At 49.3% G+C, this 14,465-nt stretch overlaps 1 protein-coding gene across 1 annotated transcript in view; it reads left to right on the forward strand.

Annotated features, from left to right (window-relative positions):
• The window catches only part of ADAMTS2 (ADAM metallopeptidase with thrombospondin type 1 motif 2), a 220,727-nt gene that overhangs the window by 163,038 nt on the left and 43,224 nt on the right, over nt 1-14,465 (forward strand). The window contains exon 5 of the mRNA XM_047777905.1: nt 3,161-3,244. Within this exon, the coding sequence (XP_047633861.1) occupies nt 3,161-3,244 (84 nt within the window). The remainder of the gene's footprint in view (nt 1-3,160; nt 3,245-14,465) is intronic.

The raw sequence follows: 14,465 nt of genomic DNA on the forward strand, positions 1-14,465 counted from the left end.
CTGTCACGGCAGAGCCTCCCTAACCCAGCCTCGCTCAGCGGCCTGACACCCCAGCTCTGGCTGCCTAGCCCCCCACTTTCTCCCCCCCAGCAGGAAGTGGGTCCCTGCCCCTCAGGGCTCAGCATGGAGAAGTGGAATTCTCGGGTCCTGACCACCTCCTGTCTCAAATCAGGAGTCAAAGGCAGAAGATTAAGCGATATTCTGAAGATTAAAAAAAAAAAAACTTTCTCTTTTAAAAAAATTATTGGAGGAGTTCCCGTTATGGCACAGTGGAAAACAAATCCGACTAGTATCCATGATGATGTGGATTCGATCTCTGGCCTTGCTCAGAGGGTTGGGGATTCAGCGTTGCCGTGAGCTGTGCTGTAGGTTGCAGATGCGTCACAGATCCAGAATTGCTGTGGCTGTGGTGTAGGCTGGCTGCTGTAGCTCTGATTCGACCTCCAGCCTGGGAGCCTCCATAGGCCACAGGTGCAGCCCTAAAAAGCCAAAAAAAAAAAAAAAAAGTTATTGGGGTAGAGTTGACTTGCAATGTTGTGTTAGTCTCAGGTGTAAAGCAAAGTGAATCAGTTACACATATACATATGTCCATTCTTTTTTCCCGTGTAGGTTACTACACAGTACTGAGTAGATTTCCCAGTGCTATGCAGTAGGTTCTTGTCAGTTATCTATTTTATATACAGTAGTGTGTACATGTTAATCCCATCCCCCTGATTTACCCTCCCCCCACCCCCTGACGATTTCCTCTTTGGTGACTGTAAATTTGATTTTGAAATCTGTGAGTTTGAAGAAACCCTTTCTCAAGAAAAACTGGCTTTTAAGCGTACTATCTCACTGTGGACTAAAAAATATAGTTTGGGAGTTCCCGTCGTGGCACAGTGGAAAAGAATCCAACTAGGAACCATGAGGTGGCGGGTTCGATCCCTGGCCTCGATCAGTGGATTAAGGATCCAGCGTTGCCGTGAGCTGTGTTATGGGTCGCAGACACGGCTTGGATCTGGTGTAGGCCGGCAGCTGTAGCTTAGATTTGACCCCTAGCCTGGGAACCTCTCTATACTGCGGGTGTGGCCCTAAAAAGAAAAAAAAAAATCTAGTTTGACCCTCAGAGCTGGGCAGTGTTTAGGGAGTGTGCACCCTGCCACCATGACCTGGGCTGCCAGTCGATAAGACTTACCGGCAGTGGCAAACACAGTTTTACTCTTTTTGCCAATGTCATTCCATTGCTCATGTGTGGGAGTCTAGTCTTCACAAAGCTTTGTGACATGGGGACTCTCACCCTTGTTTTGCCGGAAGGGAAGGTCTGGCGTGGGTGAGTTAGCAGACTCCCTGGGCTCCACCCTGTCATTGCAGGTGTCACCTTGTCTGGCAGGTGGCCCTCAGGACCCCAGGTCCATCCTCTCCAGACTCATGTACCGAGTCACAGTGACCATCCTGTGGGCCTATCAGTTGTCCCTTCCCTGCAGAAAAGCCAGATTGGGGTGGAGAAACAAATAATAATTGAAAAATAGATTTATAGGCAGGAGGCTACTGGGCAGGGCCGCACACAGGGCTGGCTGGTGGTCTCCCTTGACCCCGCCGTGCACATGAATTCTGTCCTCCCATTTGTTGTTGTTTTTTGTTTTGCTTTGTTTTGTTTTTTGCTTTTTAGGGCCACAGGTGTATATGGAAGTTCTCAGGCTGGAGGTCAAATCGGAGCTACAGCTGCTGGCCGTAGCAATGCGGGATCCAAGCTGTGTCTGCAACCTATACCACAGCGCACAGCAATGCCGGATCCCCAACCCACTGAGCAAGGCCAGGGATCAAATCTGAATCCTCATGGATACTAATCAGGTTCCTTTCCACTGAGCCACAACAGGAACTCCTGCCCTCCCATTTGTGCCATCTCGACACACAGCGTGTGTGACAATGACCACCAGACTCCTTGTCTAGCATGCCCTGCATGTCTGCCTGATCTATCCATCATGAATTGATTTTCCTCGCTAACTCTCAGATTTCCCAAAGGGTCTTCTTACTGTTTATAGGTAGCCATTACCATTGCTCAGATAGAGATGCTAAAATTTGGGTTCAAAGGGGATATGGCTCTGGCCTGAGATGACAGAGTGGGCTCTTGGAGGCACACATGGAGGGGTCTGCCTTCCCAAAAGGTGGGTCAGCAGCCTCTGGGCTTGGTCTGCACCAGGCCGGGGCGGGGGTGGCGGGGGAGTGCACGGCCAGTTCCTGCCTCTCCCCTGAGTGATGGTATGAGTAGGTTGGTTCTGAGAATCTGCTGAGTGCTCCTGGGCTCAGGGGCACACAGGGGAAATACATGTGATTGTGCAGCTCACAACCCCATTGGAGACGCAGAGAGCTGGGGAAGTAACCAACCCCGGTGCTCACTGGGAAGCAGCCCAGATCTGGGGGCCCTGCTGGAGGAAGTGACCATGAGGTGGGGCCTCCAGAGGAATGGAGTTTGGTCAGAAAATACATGTGCATGAACAATGTGGGTGACAGCAAGGGGGTTGTTTTCATCCCTGCCAGGGGAACTTCCACATGCCTAGGAGTGGCCAAAAATAAGAAGGAAGCCAGGTACATGAACTGCAGTTATCAGAACAGAACACAGAAAGCATCTTTTTGATACAGTATTACCTGTTCTTAATTAACACACTGAAGATTAGATCTGGTGGTGGATCTAAAATGATCCCCTTCTCCAGATTGTGGTGAGTGTAGCTATTATCTCACAACTACCAGCAGCAACTATGGAATGATTTCTGCCAGTGATGGTCCTGGCACTGTTCCCGCCCCTGGGTTTGTGGCCTATGTTCACCCTTGAAGGAAAAGCCATGTGCAGTCAGAAGCTAGAGCATTTAGAGGGGTCAGTATCTCCATTCCAGTGTAGGCTCCAGGAGGAGAATCCCTGTGCTGGGGGCGGGGGGCGGGGAGTGCTGTGCTGGGGAGAGGGGGCTATTATCCAGGTCGGGGCTGGTGGCTGTAAGGCAGGCAGGCAGAGCAGAGGGAAGGGAAGGATTGGATTCAGAGTTGATGGTGGTGCCTGGGTGTAAAGTGTGGGAAGGAGTGGGCATGGGCCCCAGCTTTCTAGGCTGGGGTCTGGTTGTCATTTGCAAAGCCAGGGCTGGTCCTTGGGCCTGTGGTTTCTGCTGACATGTCCCTGATTGTCTTTCAGGTCAATGAGATTTATCATGACGAGTCCCTGGGGGCCCACATCAATGTCGTCCTGGTGCGGATAATCCTGCTGAGTTACGGGAAGGTGAGTGGGCACTGTGGGCTGGTGGCTTCCAGATATGACAGAGCCCCCACTCTCTGCGGGATGAATGGGGCGCTCCAACAAAACAGAGGCCTCATTGAAAAACCTTTATGTTGGCTGAAATCACCCAGCCTTTCCCTGGCCACTCTGTGGTTCTTATAAGAAACGAGGACCTTGGGAGCCACCCCCCCTCTCCTTTTAACCTCACCCCATTTTTAACATTTAGTTTTTGGTGTGGTGAGGCCAACAGATCAGGAGGTGACAGCCCTGGAAAAGATGGTTTATTACGTACAGATGCTGGCTATGCAGGGCCACACAGGGAAGCACCAGGCTTGGTCAGAGGCCTAGGGGAAGGGGAGAAAAACTGTGGGCAAGCACCTTTGTTGTGGTTTCAGCAAGAAGGACCAGGTCAGGCAGGGGTAAGCAGGCTTAGGATTGGCTAGCCTGAATATTTTCAGTGGACTCGGGGGCATCAGGGCTGCCCCTGGTTGTCAGGTACCTGGCCCTGAGTAATTTGCACAGGGGATAGTGGGCTGGAGTGTGAAAGCCCAATGAGGGAGATGGTTGCGGGTGTGGACTCTGAGTTGGTAGGCTTGCATTGGAACAGCATGCTCCAGAAGGAGTTGTTTACTGTCTCGTGAAATTGGCTGACCGTGGGAGGGGCAGTTCCTCCAGGGTCAGCAAGGCCCCGGATATCAAAGCATCCGAAACAGAAGGTCAATACACCCCTCACTTTGACTCCTGCCCACATCTTCAACCTGTATCCTTCTCTTCTCATGCCACATAGCTGCTGTTCTAACTGTGCAGTCTGGCCCTTCTTACCTCCCTTTGCTGTCAGACTTGGAACCCCTTTTTCCTAGCAGCACACACAGGTCCATGCAGCAGGGTAGAAAGCCCCCATACACAATGACCTGAGATGGAAAAATAAAAGGGTTCCTGAAAGGATTTCTGGTGAGAAAGGAAGGAGCCCCACGGTGCCAGCCAGTGTGGACTAAGCAAGTGCCTGGGCCAGGCAGCCTGGGAGCACTTTGTACCTATTAATCCAAGGGCGCATGTGGAGGTGGCACTGTGACGGTCCCACTTCACTGATAAGAACACTAAGGCTTAAGGTAGTTCAGTGGTGTGATGAGTGAGTGGCCAGTGGCATTTGGCTCCTTAGGAGTCCAGCTTCTCACCCTGGCAGCCAAATTCTAGAGGCCATGGTCTGACCTCACTCAGAGTGAAGAAAGTTAAGTCATAATTAGATGAGGCACATCAGGCATAGTACTTTGCAAAGGGTTAACTCCTCTACTCACAGAGAATCACAGTCTCACAAAATAAAATTGAAATGTACACAGCATACAAGGCCTGTAGTACAGAAATGATGGTGAGGGACTCTGTGGCTGTTCCAGGAACAGTGGACCTTGAGCTCACTCTTCTTACTCTGGCAACTCTGTTGTTCGAAAGTGATGGCAGCAACCACAGTGAGAAGAGCAGTCATGGTCCTTTGTGCACCCCATGGAGAACAGAAAATATACCAAAGCAGACTGTCAGAACAAGGGAAAAATTTGCAAAAACCTAACTGCAGGAGTTTTTCATACCCTTTTCAAGACCTTTAACAGATTACATTTTAAAAGGCATAGGAGTTTCAAATAATATAATGGATAAAGTTAAATTAGTAGCTACATCATCTTTCCCCTTGCCTTAGGAAAAGATGTAACTTCTTTATGAGAATCATAGAACACTTAAAATTACAAAAGAACTTTAGGTCATAAGAAAGTGTCAGTGAATTTTATCTACAAAAACCGGGCTATTCTCTGACTCAGTGCTCTAAAACTAGGTGGAGGGAAGGGATATACATAAAAAAGGATAAATGCAATCTCTTTGAAAAATTTTTTTTATTACTCAAATGAATTTATCACATCTGTAGTTGTATAATGATCATAACAATCCAATTTCACAGGATTTCCATCCTCTTTGAAAATTAAAAAAAAAACAAAAAACTCCTAGGAAGAAGACTATTAGAACCTTAATTGCAGACTAATGGGAAATCGGAGGAAAAAGAGGAACTACAGATCAAAACCTAAGGGGTGGCCAAAGCTATAATCGGAGGCAAATTCACAGGTGCCTTCCAAGATCACATGGTGTGAATGAAAGCAAGTTAACTCTGTATTCAGCTCAATAAGTTAGAACAGATGTCCACAACCAGCCAAAAGTAAAAACCTAAGGAAAGCAAAAATAAGGAAATAGTTCAGAAAAAGCAAAAATCAGTAAATTAGAAAATAGAAACAATAGTATCAATCGAGAAGAGAATTTTGGAAAATTTCTGGCTTATGTTTAGTCTGGAAAAAAAGTAGAAGCAGCAGCACAAACTAAAAGATTAGAGAGTATAAAATGTGCTCTGTTTACTCTGGAAAAAAGTAAAAGAATCACAAACTGAAAGCTTAGAAAGAGAGTATAAAATGCGACCCACAGCAGGCTGCTTATCCGACAAAAGAGAAAGCTTTGGGGGCCGTTGGTGTCCTTGGCGGCTCTTGGGAGCTCTCCGCCTGGGCCTTCCCCCATCCCTGCACCCTGCTTGCCAGGGCTGGTCAATGGAAGACAGGCGTGCAGAGACAGGCATGCACACCACCGTCTGTGAGTGAGCAGGCTGTGAGAGGCCCCCCAAGCCCTGGATGCAGGTTTGTGGCTGTGTAGTCCAGGCATGCAGGCCCAAGGGAGGCTGGGGCAGCTGGGCCAGGGGTCCAGTTCCAGCCTCCAGTCGCAGGCAGGGGCTTTGGAATGTCCGTGGGACTTTCCCCATCCCCGATGGACCAGCCGTCATCATGTTCTCATCTCCTCCCAGCCTGAGTCCTTCCAGTCCCTGCATTCCTGGCTGAGGCCCCTCATCAGCATCCTTCGGTGTCTAAGGAATTTTCAGGCCATTAGTATGATGGAGAGACACAGTGATATCCACCCCCTCCCCATTTTTTACCCCTGGAGACGGAAAATGAGAAGCTTCAGGCTATGCGGGTAGAAAGGGGAAGAGAGCCACCAAGTGGTCTGGGTACTAAAAAGAAAAATTTAGAATTGGTCTTTAGAATGGTCTTTTTAGGGCCACATCAGAGGCGTATGGAGGGTCATATCGAGCTACAGCTGCCGGCCTGCACCACAGCCACAGCAACTGGTGATCCGAGCTGCATCTGTGACCACAGTTCATGGCAGCGCTGGATCCTTAACCCACTTAATCCACCCAGGGATGGAACCCATGTCCTCATGGATACAAGTCGGGTTTGTTAACCACTGAACCATGATGGGAACTCCAGAAATTTTTAACTGCTTTTTAAAATTGTTAGCTACTGCTTATTTTAACAACTCCCTGGCAGGCTTTATGCTAAACTGTCCCCACCTAAAGCGTTTTTTTTCTTCTTTTCTTAAAGTGTCTCAGGCAGGTAGAAAAGCTGAAGGTGAGGCCTCGAGGATCTCTGGGTTGGGGACCTGGTGATCTCGAGAAATCAAGAATTTCCTGGGGAGGAGTTCCCACTGCAGAGCAACAGAATCGGCTGCATCTCTGCAGCTCTGGGATGCAGGTTCGATCCTTGGCCAGGGAAAACTGGGTTAAGGATGCCTCATTGCCACAGCTATGGTGTAGGTCAGATGTGATCCCTAGCCTAGGAACTGCATATGCCACAGGACAGCCAAAAAAGAAGGAAAAAAAGGAATTTCCTGGGGAAATGTGAATATTTCAAAGCTGACTCCAAAAACATGTAGAAAATACCACAATAAGCCTCATCGCTATGGTAGGAACTCCAGTTCTTCACTGTTTTCAAAATTATCTTAAAATCACCTCTATACAGAGAGTCAGATCATTTATTTTTGCCAATCAATGCATTCTTCTTCTTTTCCAAGGAATATTAAACAAAGATAATACAATACCATAAAAACTGTTTCAGAATGTATACACATACAATATTCTGAAACCCACCCACTTTATCTTTACAGCCTATATAATTGCTACACTCAAAGCTGTCAAAGGTAGCTAAGACAAAGTACAGACCTGTTTTACTTCTAAACATAGATGTAAAAAAATCCTGAGGCTTTAAGCATTTAATTTGATAATGCATAAAGAGAAACTCCCGCCATGATAAAATAGGGTTGATTCCAGGAATGCAATGATTGCATAATAGCAGGAAGTCTGTTCATATAATGCATCACATCCACTTGCCAATGACAAAGCCTGTCATTTAACAAATGCTCTTTGAGGGCTTCTGTGTGCCGTATCACTGCCGTGGTCCCTGACCTCAGGGGCTGCTTCTAGAGCAGAGTTATAGACAAGGAAACAGTTACAACTGAGGGCTCAGGGGGAAAGGGGGCAGGCAGTCCATACTTAGAGGTCAGGGCAAGTCACTGGAGGCAGAGACTTTTCAGCCACAGGAGGCAGTACAAGAGGAAAGGAGCAGCGCAGGGATGTTTGTCTAGTTCAAAGGCAGGCGCAGGGAGAGAGGAAGGAGTGCCGAAGGAACAGAGAGCGGCTGAGTCTGGCTGACAGGGACAGTGCGAGGAGAGCAGATAACATTGTAATTGTTTGCTAATAATTCTGTGCCTGGAAAACCCAAAGGAATTCATTGTAAAACTTTTATAGGTTTTTTAACTGACATGACTGCATTTACTGGCACGGCCAAATAAACACATTACACAAATACCAATCATTGCTGTATGAAGCCACAATGTCCTGGTCGTAGGGATAATAGGGAAAGAAAAGTTCTGCTTATTTAATCGATTAATTAATATATTTATTTATTTTGCTTTTTAGGGCCACACCACGGCACATGGAGGTTCCCAGGCTAGGGATCCAATTAGAGCTGCAGCTGCCAGCCCATACCACAGCCACAGCAACGCAGGATCCCAGCCGTGTCTGCAACCTACACTGCAGCTCACAACAATGCCAGATCCTTTAACCTATGGAGTGAGGCCAGGAATCGAACCTGCATCCTCATGGATATCAGTCGGGTTCGTTACCGCTGAGCCACAACTGGAACTTTGAAATGTTCTGTTTATGATCGTAACCAAGATGTTAAATACTTGGACTAGTCCTAATAAGACAGATATAAGACTTACATATAGGGAGAAATTTGCACATTGTTAATGATAGGAAAAAATAAAAATCAATGAAAAGACATATACTGTTGGGAAAGACATAAACTTATGGGGAGACTGGGTATAGTAGAGATGTTGATTTTTTCCCAGATTAATAAATGGAAACTTGATAAAATGGTTCTAAGATTCATCTAGCGGCATAAACAGTCAAGAATGGCTGGGAAAGCCTTGAAAGCTAAGCAAATAAAAAGGATTTACTCCAACCATCTTGTAAAGCAAAAATAATTAAAATCATTCTCTATTTGCATGTATTAACAGATCAACTGAATAAAATACACAGTTCTGAAAATATAAATAACTTAACATGTGATATAAATGGAGTGGTTATTAAGTGTTATGAATAAACGTGATAAATATATACTCCATATAGTAAACTAAATAGATAAGACGATAAACATAAGCCCATGAAATTCAGCTATTTGAGTCACCCAGATCGAGAAGAAAATATTGGTTGTTGAGGGCTTCCTGAGCATAAGTACAGTGGAAGGGATTGTAAAGGGAAAAACAGGTGTATTTGACTACTTAAAATATAAAATTGTCAAAAAAAAAAAAAAAAAAAACCCAGAATCAAAAGGCAAACCACAATCAGAAGGAACATTTGTAGTGTAGCAAAGCTGTCCTAATATATGACGAGCACTTATAAATCCTAAGAAAAACCGAGTTGACAATGAACATAAGCAATTAACTGAAGAAAAAATGCAAATGACAAAAAAAGAAAAAATATTTAACTTTACCATTAAAGAAATAAACAATTTGCTATTTTTAAAGCATCCCCTGGAGTTCCCATGGTGGCTCAGCAGTAACAAACCTGACTAATATCCATGAGGACACAGGTTGGATCCCTGGCCTTGCTCAGTGGGTTAAGGCTCCAGCGTTGCCGTGAGCTGTGGTGTAGGTCACATATGTGGCTTGGATCTGGCATTGTCGTGGCTGACAGCTACAGCTCCAATTAGACCCCTAGCCTGGGAGCTTCCATATGCCACAAGTGTGGCCCTAAAAAGACAGAAAAAAAAAAAAAAAAAGCATCAGCTATGTTAAGATTAAGAAGAGGGATTTAGGGAGTTCCCACTGTGGGCATCAGGAATGGTGATGACCCTTCAGCACAAGGATGCAGTTTCAATCCCTGGCCCGGCACAGTGGGTTAAAGGATCTGGCCTTGCCACAGCTGTGGCGGAAGTTGCAACTGCAGCTCTGATCTGATTCCTGGCCTGGGAACTCCATATGCTGCAGGGTGGCCAAGAAAAGAAAAGTAAAGAAAGAAGAGGGATTTACTGCCGGTTTGGGTGAATGAAGCAGTACCCTCTTCTGGTTTGAGTAGAAATGTGTGCACGTGTCTGGAAGGAAATGTAACAGTTTGTCATGTCCCTTAAAAACGTTCTTCATGTTGGCCCCCGGTCATTCATTTCTCTGATTCTCTTCCAAAGCACTTACCAGAGCTGTGGATGCAGTTTTAGGAACAGGACAAAACTCATGGCCTCATTTCTAAGTGGAGACAACTAGAGACAATCTGTCTGCTAATAGGGGTCTAGTTAAATGAATGACAACATGTCTACATGTGGATTATTAGACGGCTGATAAAACCCGCTTTCAAAGCATGTTTTTGGGCTTTGGGAAGTGGTTACAGCATAAAGTCAGGTTTGTGTGCTTTTTGAAAAAAGGGATATAAGTTTACAGTAATGTGATCTCAATTTTGTGTACACATATGCTCACAAAGGGGACTGGAGGAAAACAGTAAATGCAGACAGCACTTGTCTCTGGGTAGTAGGTCGTGGATTTTTGTTTTCTTTTGACACTTTACTGGATTTCCTAAATTTATCATGATAAGCATGTTTCTTTTATCATCAAAAGAGTACATTTTTAAAAGGGTCTCTAGTGGCATGCCACAGGGCTCTGTCACGTCCAACATTTTATTCCTGGTTTGAAGGAGGATGTAGAAAGGCCTTAGTGATTTTCTTGGCACCTCTTCTCTATGGTGACTTGGAGGCATTCGGGGAGGACACTATCCTACCTTACCTGTGGCCAGGGCCCTCTGTCACCTAAATGTCTATGGAAGCTGTGAGTGAGCCACCTTGGCTGCCACAGGTACAAGGCCTCACCTGCAGATGAGGCCACATCACCTAGGTGTGCAGACAGCTCCCTCTCAGCCATGACCAGTCTGGCCCCTGCCCCTTACGTACTGCCTTGCAGGGAGGGGTTCTGCCATGCCTGGGCCATGTTTCTACCCTCTGAGTCCCCCGTAGGCAGAGTGGGGGTAAGAGGAGCGGGCACGGGCCCCATTGTAAGGCTGCAGCCTGTTCTTCCTGGGGACAGTATGGGGAGGAGGGCAGGCCACGGGGCTGCCTGGAGCCCACGACCAGCAAGACGGGCAGCTGGAGCCCACTTGGGGAAACGAGGCAGCTTCAGCGAGCCGGGGACCGATCCGGTGAGAACTGAGAGGGTGCAGGGGGGACCGGCGCCCCCCTCGCCTCCCTGACTTCCTGCTGAGAAGGAGTTTGGGAATCCATGGTGGTGAGCAGACAGAAAGGAGGACATGGAGCGGGGTGGGTGCTTTCGGAGGGGAGTCCAGACAGTGCCTGCTGCACCCCAGAAGGGCTGTGCAGACTGGCCTCTGCCCATGACCTCAGAGGCCTCACACTAAAGACGTAGCAGGATGTGGGGTTAGACCCACATGCCCACCCCGGTCCCCGAGGCCTGGCTGGGAAAGATACGCTGCCCCACTTCCACTGGCTCCAGGGTGCTGAGGAGCTGACCAGTCTCCTATTGCAAGGCTCACCCCACAGTCTGCCCCCCTTTGCTCACCTCCTATGCCCTCCTGCCCCCAGGAAGCCATAGGGAAGGCTGGCATCCCTCAGGGCCTCTGTGTCCTGGGGGATTCCAGAACATTTGAGGGCCAGAGGGCCACTTTGTCCTCCTCCGGAGAGTTGCAGGATTGTGAGGGGGACGTGGTGTCCAGGGCATGAATCTCTCCTTCCCTGGGGAGGCCACGCGGCAGAAGCACAGGCTGGGGGATGGCAGTGTTAGGAGGACACGGCCAGCCAGCCACACCCAGGAGGGCAGGCACTAGGCAGATATCGGATGCGGAGGGACTGGGGCCCCACCTGCTGACTCCTTGTCTCTGGCACAGAGCATCTGTGCCTTGGCATAGAGCACGGGATCCCAGGGACAGCGTGGCGTGTGTGGCTGTGGGCTCAGGAGCAACACCCATGGGAAGGGAGGGTGGGGTGCTTCCACTGACCTGGAGCAATCAGACAGTAAATCCAAAAGTGACAACCCAGAGAGGAGCTGCCAGGGCCAAGGGTGCCCAACCGGAGCTGTAGACCACCTCCACGCCAGAGGTCACATCACTGATCAGTACTTCTCTGAGTCCGTCCGAAAGGAATTGCTAGAAAAGGGAAATGTGATAAACCCAAGATGATAAGAAAATCCCAGTCCCGACTTTTTATTATGAAATTCCAGAGACATCAATTCATTCTATCAAACTGCTCTAAAATTTTCCGCTTTCTGTTCTTAACCTTCTTGTGGGCGGTCACGGCTGACACCCACTGGTCATAGACTCCCCTCGCACAGTGCAGGAGGTGAGGTCCCTCGGAGGGACCTCGGGGAAGCGGGAGGGCACGTCTTTGGAATAGGTGGACCCTGGGACCTGCCTGCTCCCGGGTCGGGGGCACCAGCTCCCATGACATCACCAGCAAGCAGGATGGTTTGGGGGTGGTGAGCACCACCAAGGAAGTAGAGCACAAGGTGCCCTGGATGGGGTGCCCTGGATGGGATGGCCAGGCAGGTGACTGCCCGGCCAGAATTCACTTGGATTCACGTGGAGAGAGTGAGCTCTGCTTATGGAGGAAAAGCCAGGAGAGGCTTCTGGAGGTGGGTTGGGGAGTTGAGCTTGGCTCTTGGGAAGGATGGATTCCGATGAACTGCTGTTCATGGAACCACCTCCCTCCCTCTGGGAGGCCCCAGAGGGAGGCCCCTGCCCCTGGAAGGATTTAGGCAAAGAAAAACCAAGGGACTGTAGCTCGGACCTCTGCCAGAAGAGGGGCTGAGCTGTTCCCCAAAGTCCAGGGAGATACTAGGGACTATGAAGCCCAGACCCAGACTTGGAGCAGAAAGAGGCCCAGATATTCAGATGCTGTTATTTATTCTAAAGTGTGATGGAAATAGACCAGCTTCCCCACTTCTGCACACCCTCCCTCCGTTCTGCCTGTCCCCACGGTGACATTCGTGCCAGTGATATGTTGTCTGTCTTCCAGCTTATGAGAGGCCTCAGAGTTATCTCAAGTTTTTCCTTGAGATAACATTTTTCTCCATTTCTTTAAAAAAAAAAGCAGAAGAAAAGAGATTATCTTATTTTATACAATATGCCATCAGCCAGGGAGCAGAACATCGGCAACACTCGAGGGTTGCATAGCAACTGGCTTTTCAATTGATTTTTTGAGGAAGCACCAAAGCTACTGAACAGTTCTCATTTTAAATATTTCCTAAGATGATAAAAATCAAAGCAAATGGAAATCAGAGACTTGGGGGCAATCAAAGAACATAAGGTATCTTGTCATGAAAGGCCAGGTCAAGACCAAGCAGGGAACGCTCTCAGGAATTTTTCAGCGTTGGAAGGAAGGGGTCAGAGGAGTTCTGAGTCTCTCAGTGGAGGCGAGAGAAGGGTGTGCTGGGGCAGGGCTTGGTGTGCAAAGGCCCAGCGCCACCGTCCTCTTATTGCATGTCCCCAGCCATCACCTACCTGCTGTGGACCTCAGCTTCCCTGTCTGTGTAGGGAATTCAGAGCACCCCAGGGACCACCTGCTGGTCTCCCCAGAGACTGGGTCCGAACCCCCAACCTGATGGGTGCTGGGCATGGTGTCCAGCCCCTGACCCTCCCGTCCCACCTCTTGCGCCAGACCCTTCAGGGTCCAGAGACACAAGAAGCAGTGGGGCCAGAAGCACCATGCAGGCCTGAACCTGGGGGTGTTCGTGTATCGACTGCGGCGCTGGCAGGTGGGCTTTCTGGGAGGATGTCTGGAATGCACCTTGATGATGCAGGAGTCCTGGCAGAGAAATAAGGGTCACACCTTCCAGCCTTCTCTGGTGTTGGGGTTTGAGATGCCTGTACCGATGAAATTTGGGCTCCAGGGACAGCTTTGCGGGCCAGAGCTGCAGGGAGAAGACACCCCCCACACACACTGCCCCCAGGCTCCAGGGAGCCCATGCTTCCCCCAGCCAGGGGGTGTGGTGTGAATTCTGGCCCTGTCGATCCTTCTGGGACCTTCAGCAAGTTACCCTCACTGAGCCTTAGGGTCCCCAGTAAGATGAGCACGCGTTAGCAAGGACAGCAGAATAAGGCTGCTCATACCAGTTACAGCCTGCAGGACCCCCTCTGGCTTACGCAGGCCCTGTCTGAGGCCCCTGACATGACTTCACTCACTTCTCCCTCAGATCATCTCTATGGGGGCAGTCACGGTGTCACCCCCACCTGACAGGACAGGGGTGTGGCCTGCCGAGGTCACACGTGCATGGCTGGGAGGGGGCTGGGCTCGGCTGCTATTCCACTGGTTGGGAAACACCAGCTCCAGGCTCCTTGGCTGGATCCCCTCAGGGGTGCCCCATGCCAGTGGTTCCCCACAAAAGGCAATTTTGCCACAACCCCCCCCACCCCGCCACCACCTTGGTAGCATCTAGCAAGTAGAGGCCAGCCCCCACCGCAGAGGATTTCCTGGCCCCAAATGTCAGCAGTGCCAAGGTCAAGAAGTGCACTCGTCCCTCTTGAACCCAGCAGGTCTGGACTCCACTTCCGCACATGCTGTCCTGTTTTGTGTCTCTGGGAGGGCAGGTTGAGTGGGAGACCTTCTGGGGTCAGGGCAGCTGAGAAGGCTTTGTGGGGCTGCAGTCAGATCCCCAGGACACAAGCCAAGGGACAAGGACAAGGAACATCATGGGTGCTGGTTACCATGGATGGTAGCACCTGAGCTCCCAGCTCAGTGGTGCCGTTGTTCCCACTTTGCGGATGGGGAGCCCAGGAGAGTGAGGTAACTTAAAGAATGTAGTGTGGGAAGAGGAGCAGGCCTCCAAGCCAAGAGCCCCAGTCTAGCCAGGTGAGCCTCACCTGTCACCTGCAGGT

Source organism: Phacochoerus africanus, chromosome 4, assembly GCF_016906955.1.
Source record: "Phacochoerus africanus isolate WHEZ1 chromosome 4, ROS_Pafr_v1, whole genome shotgun sequence".
Classification (NCBI taxonomy): Eukaryota; Metazoa; Chordata; class Mammalia; order Artiodactyla; family Suidae; genus Phacochoerus; species Phacochoerus africanus.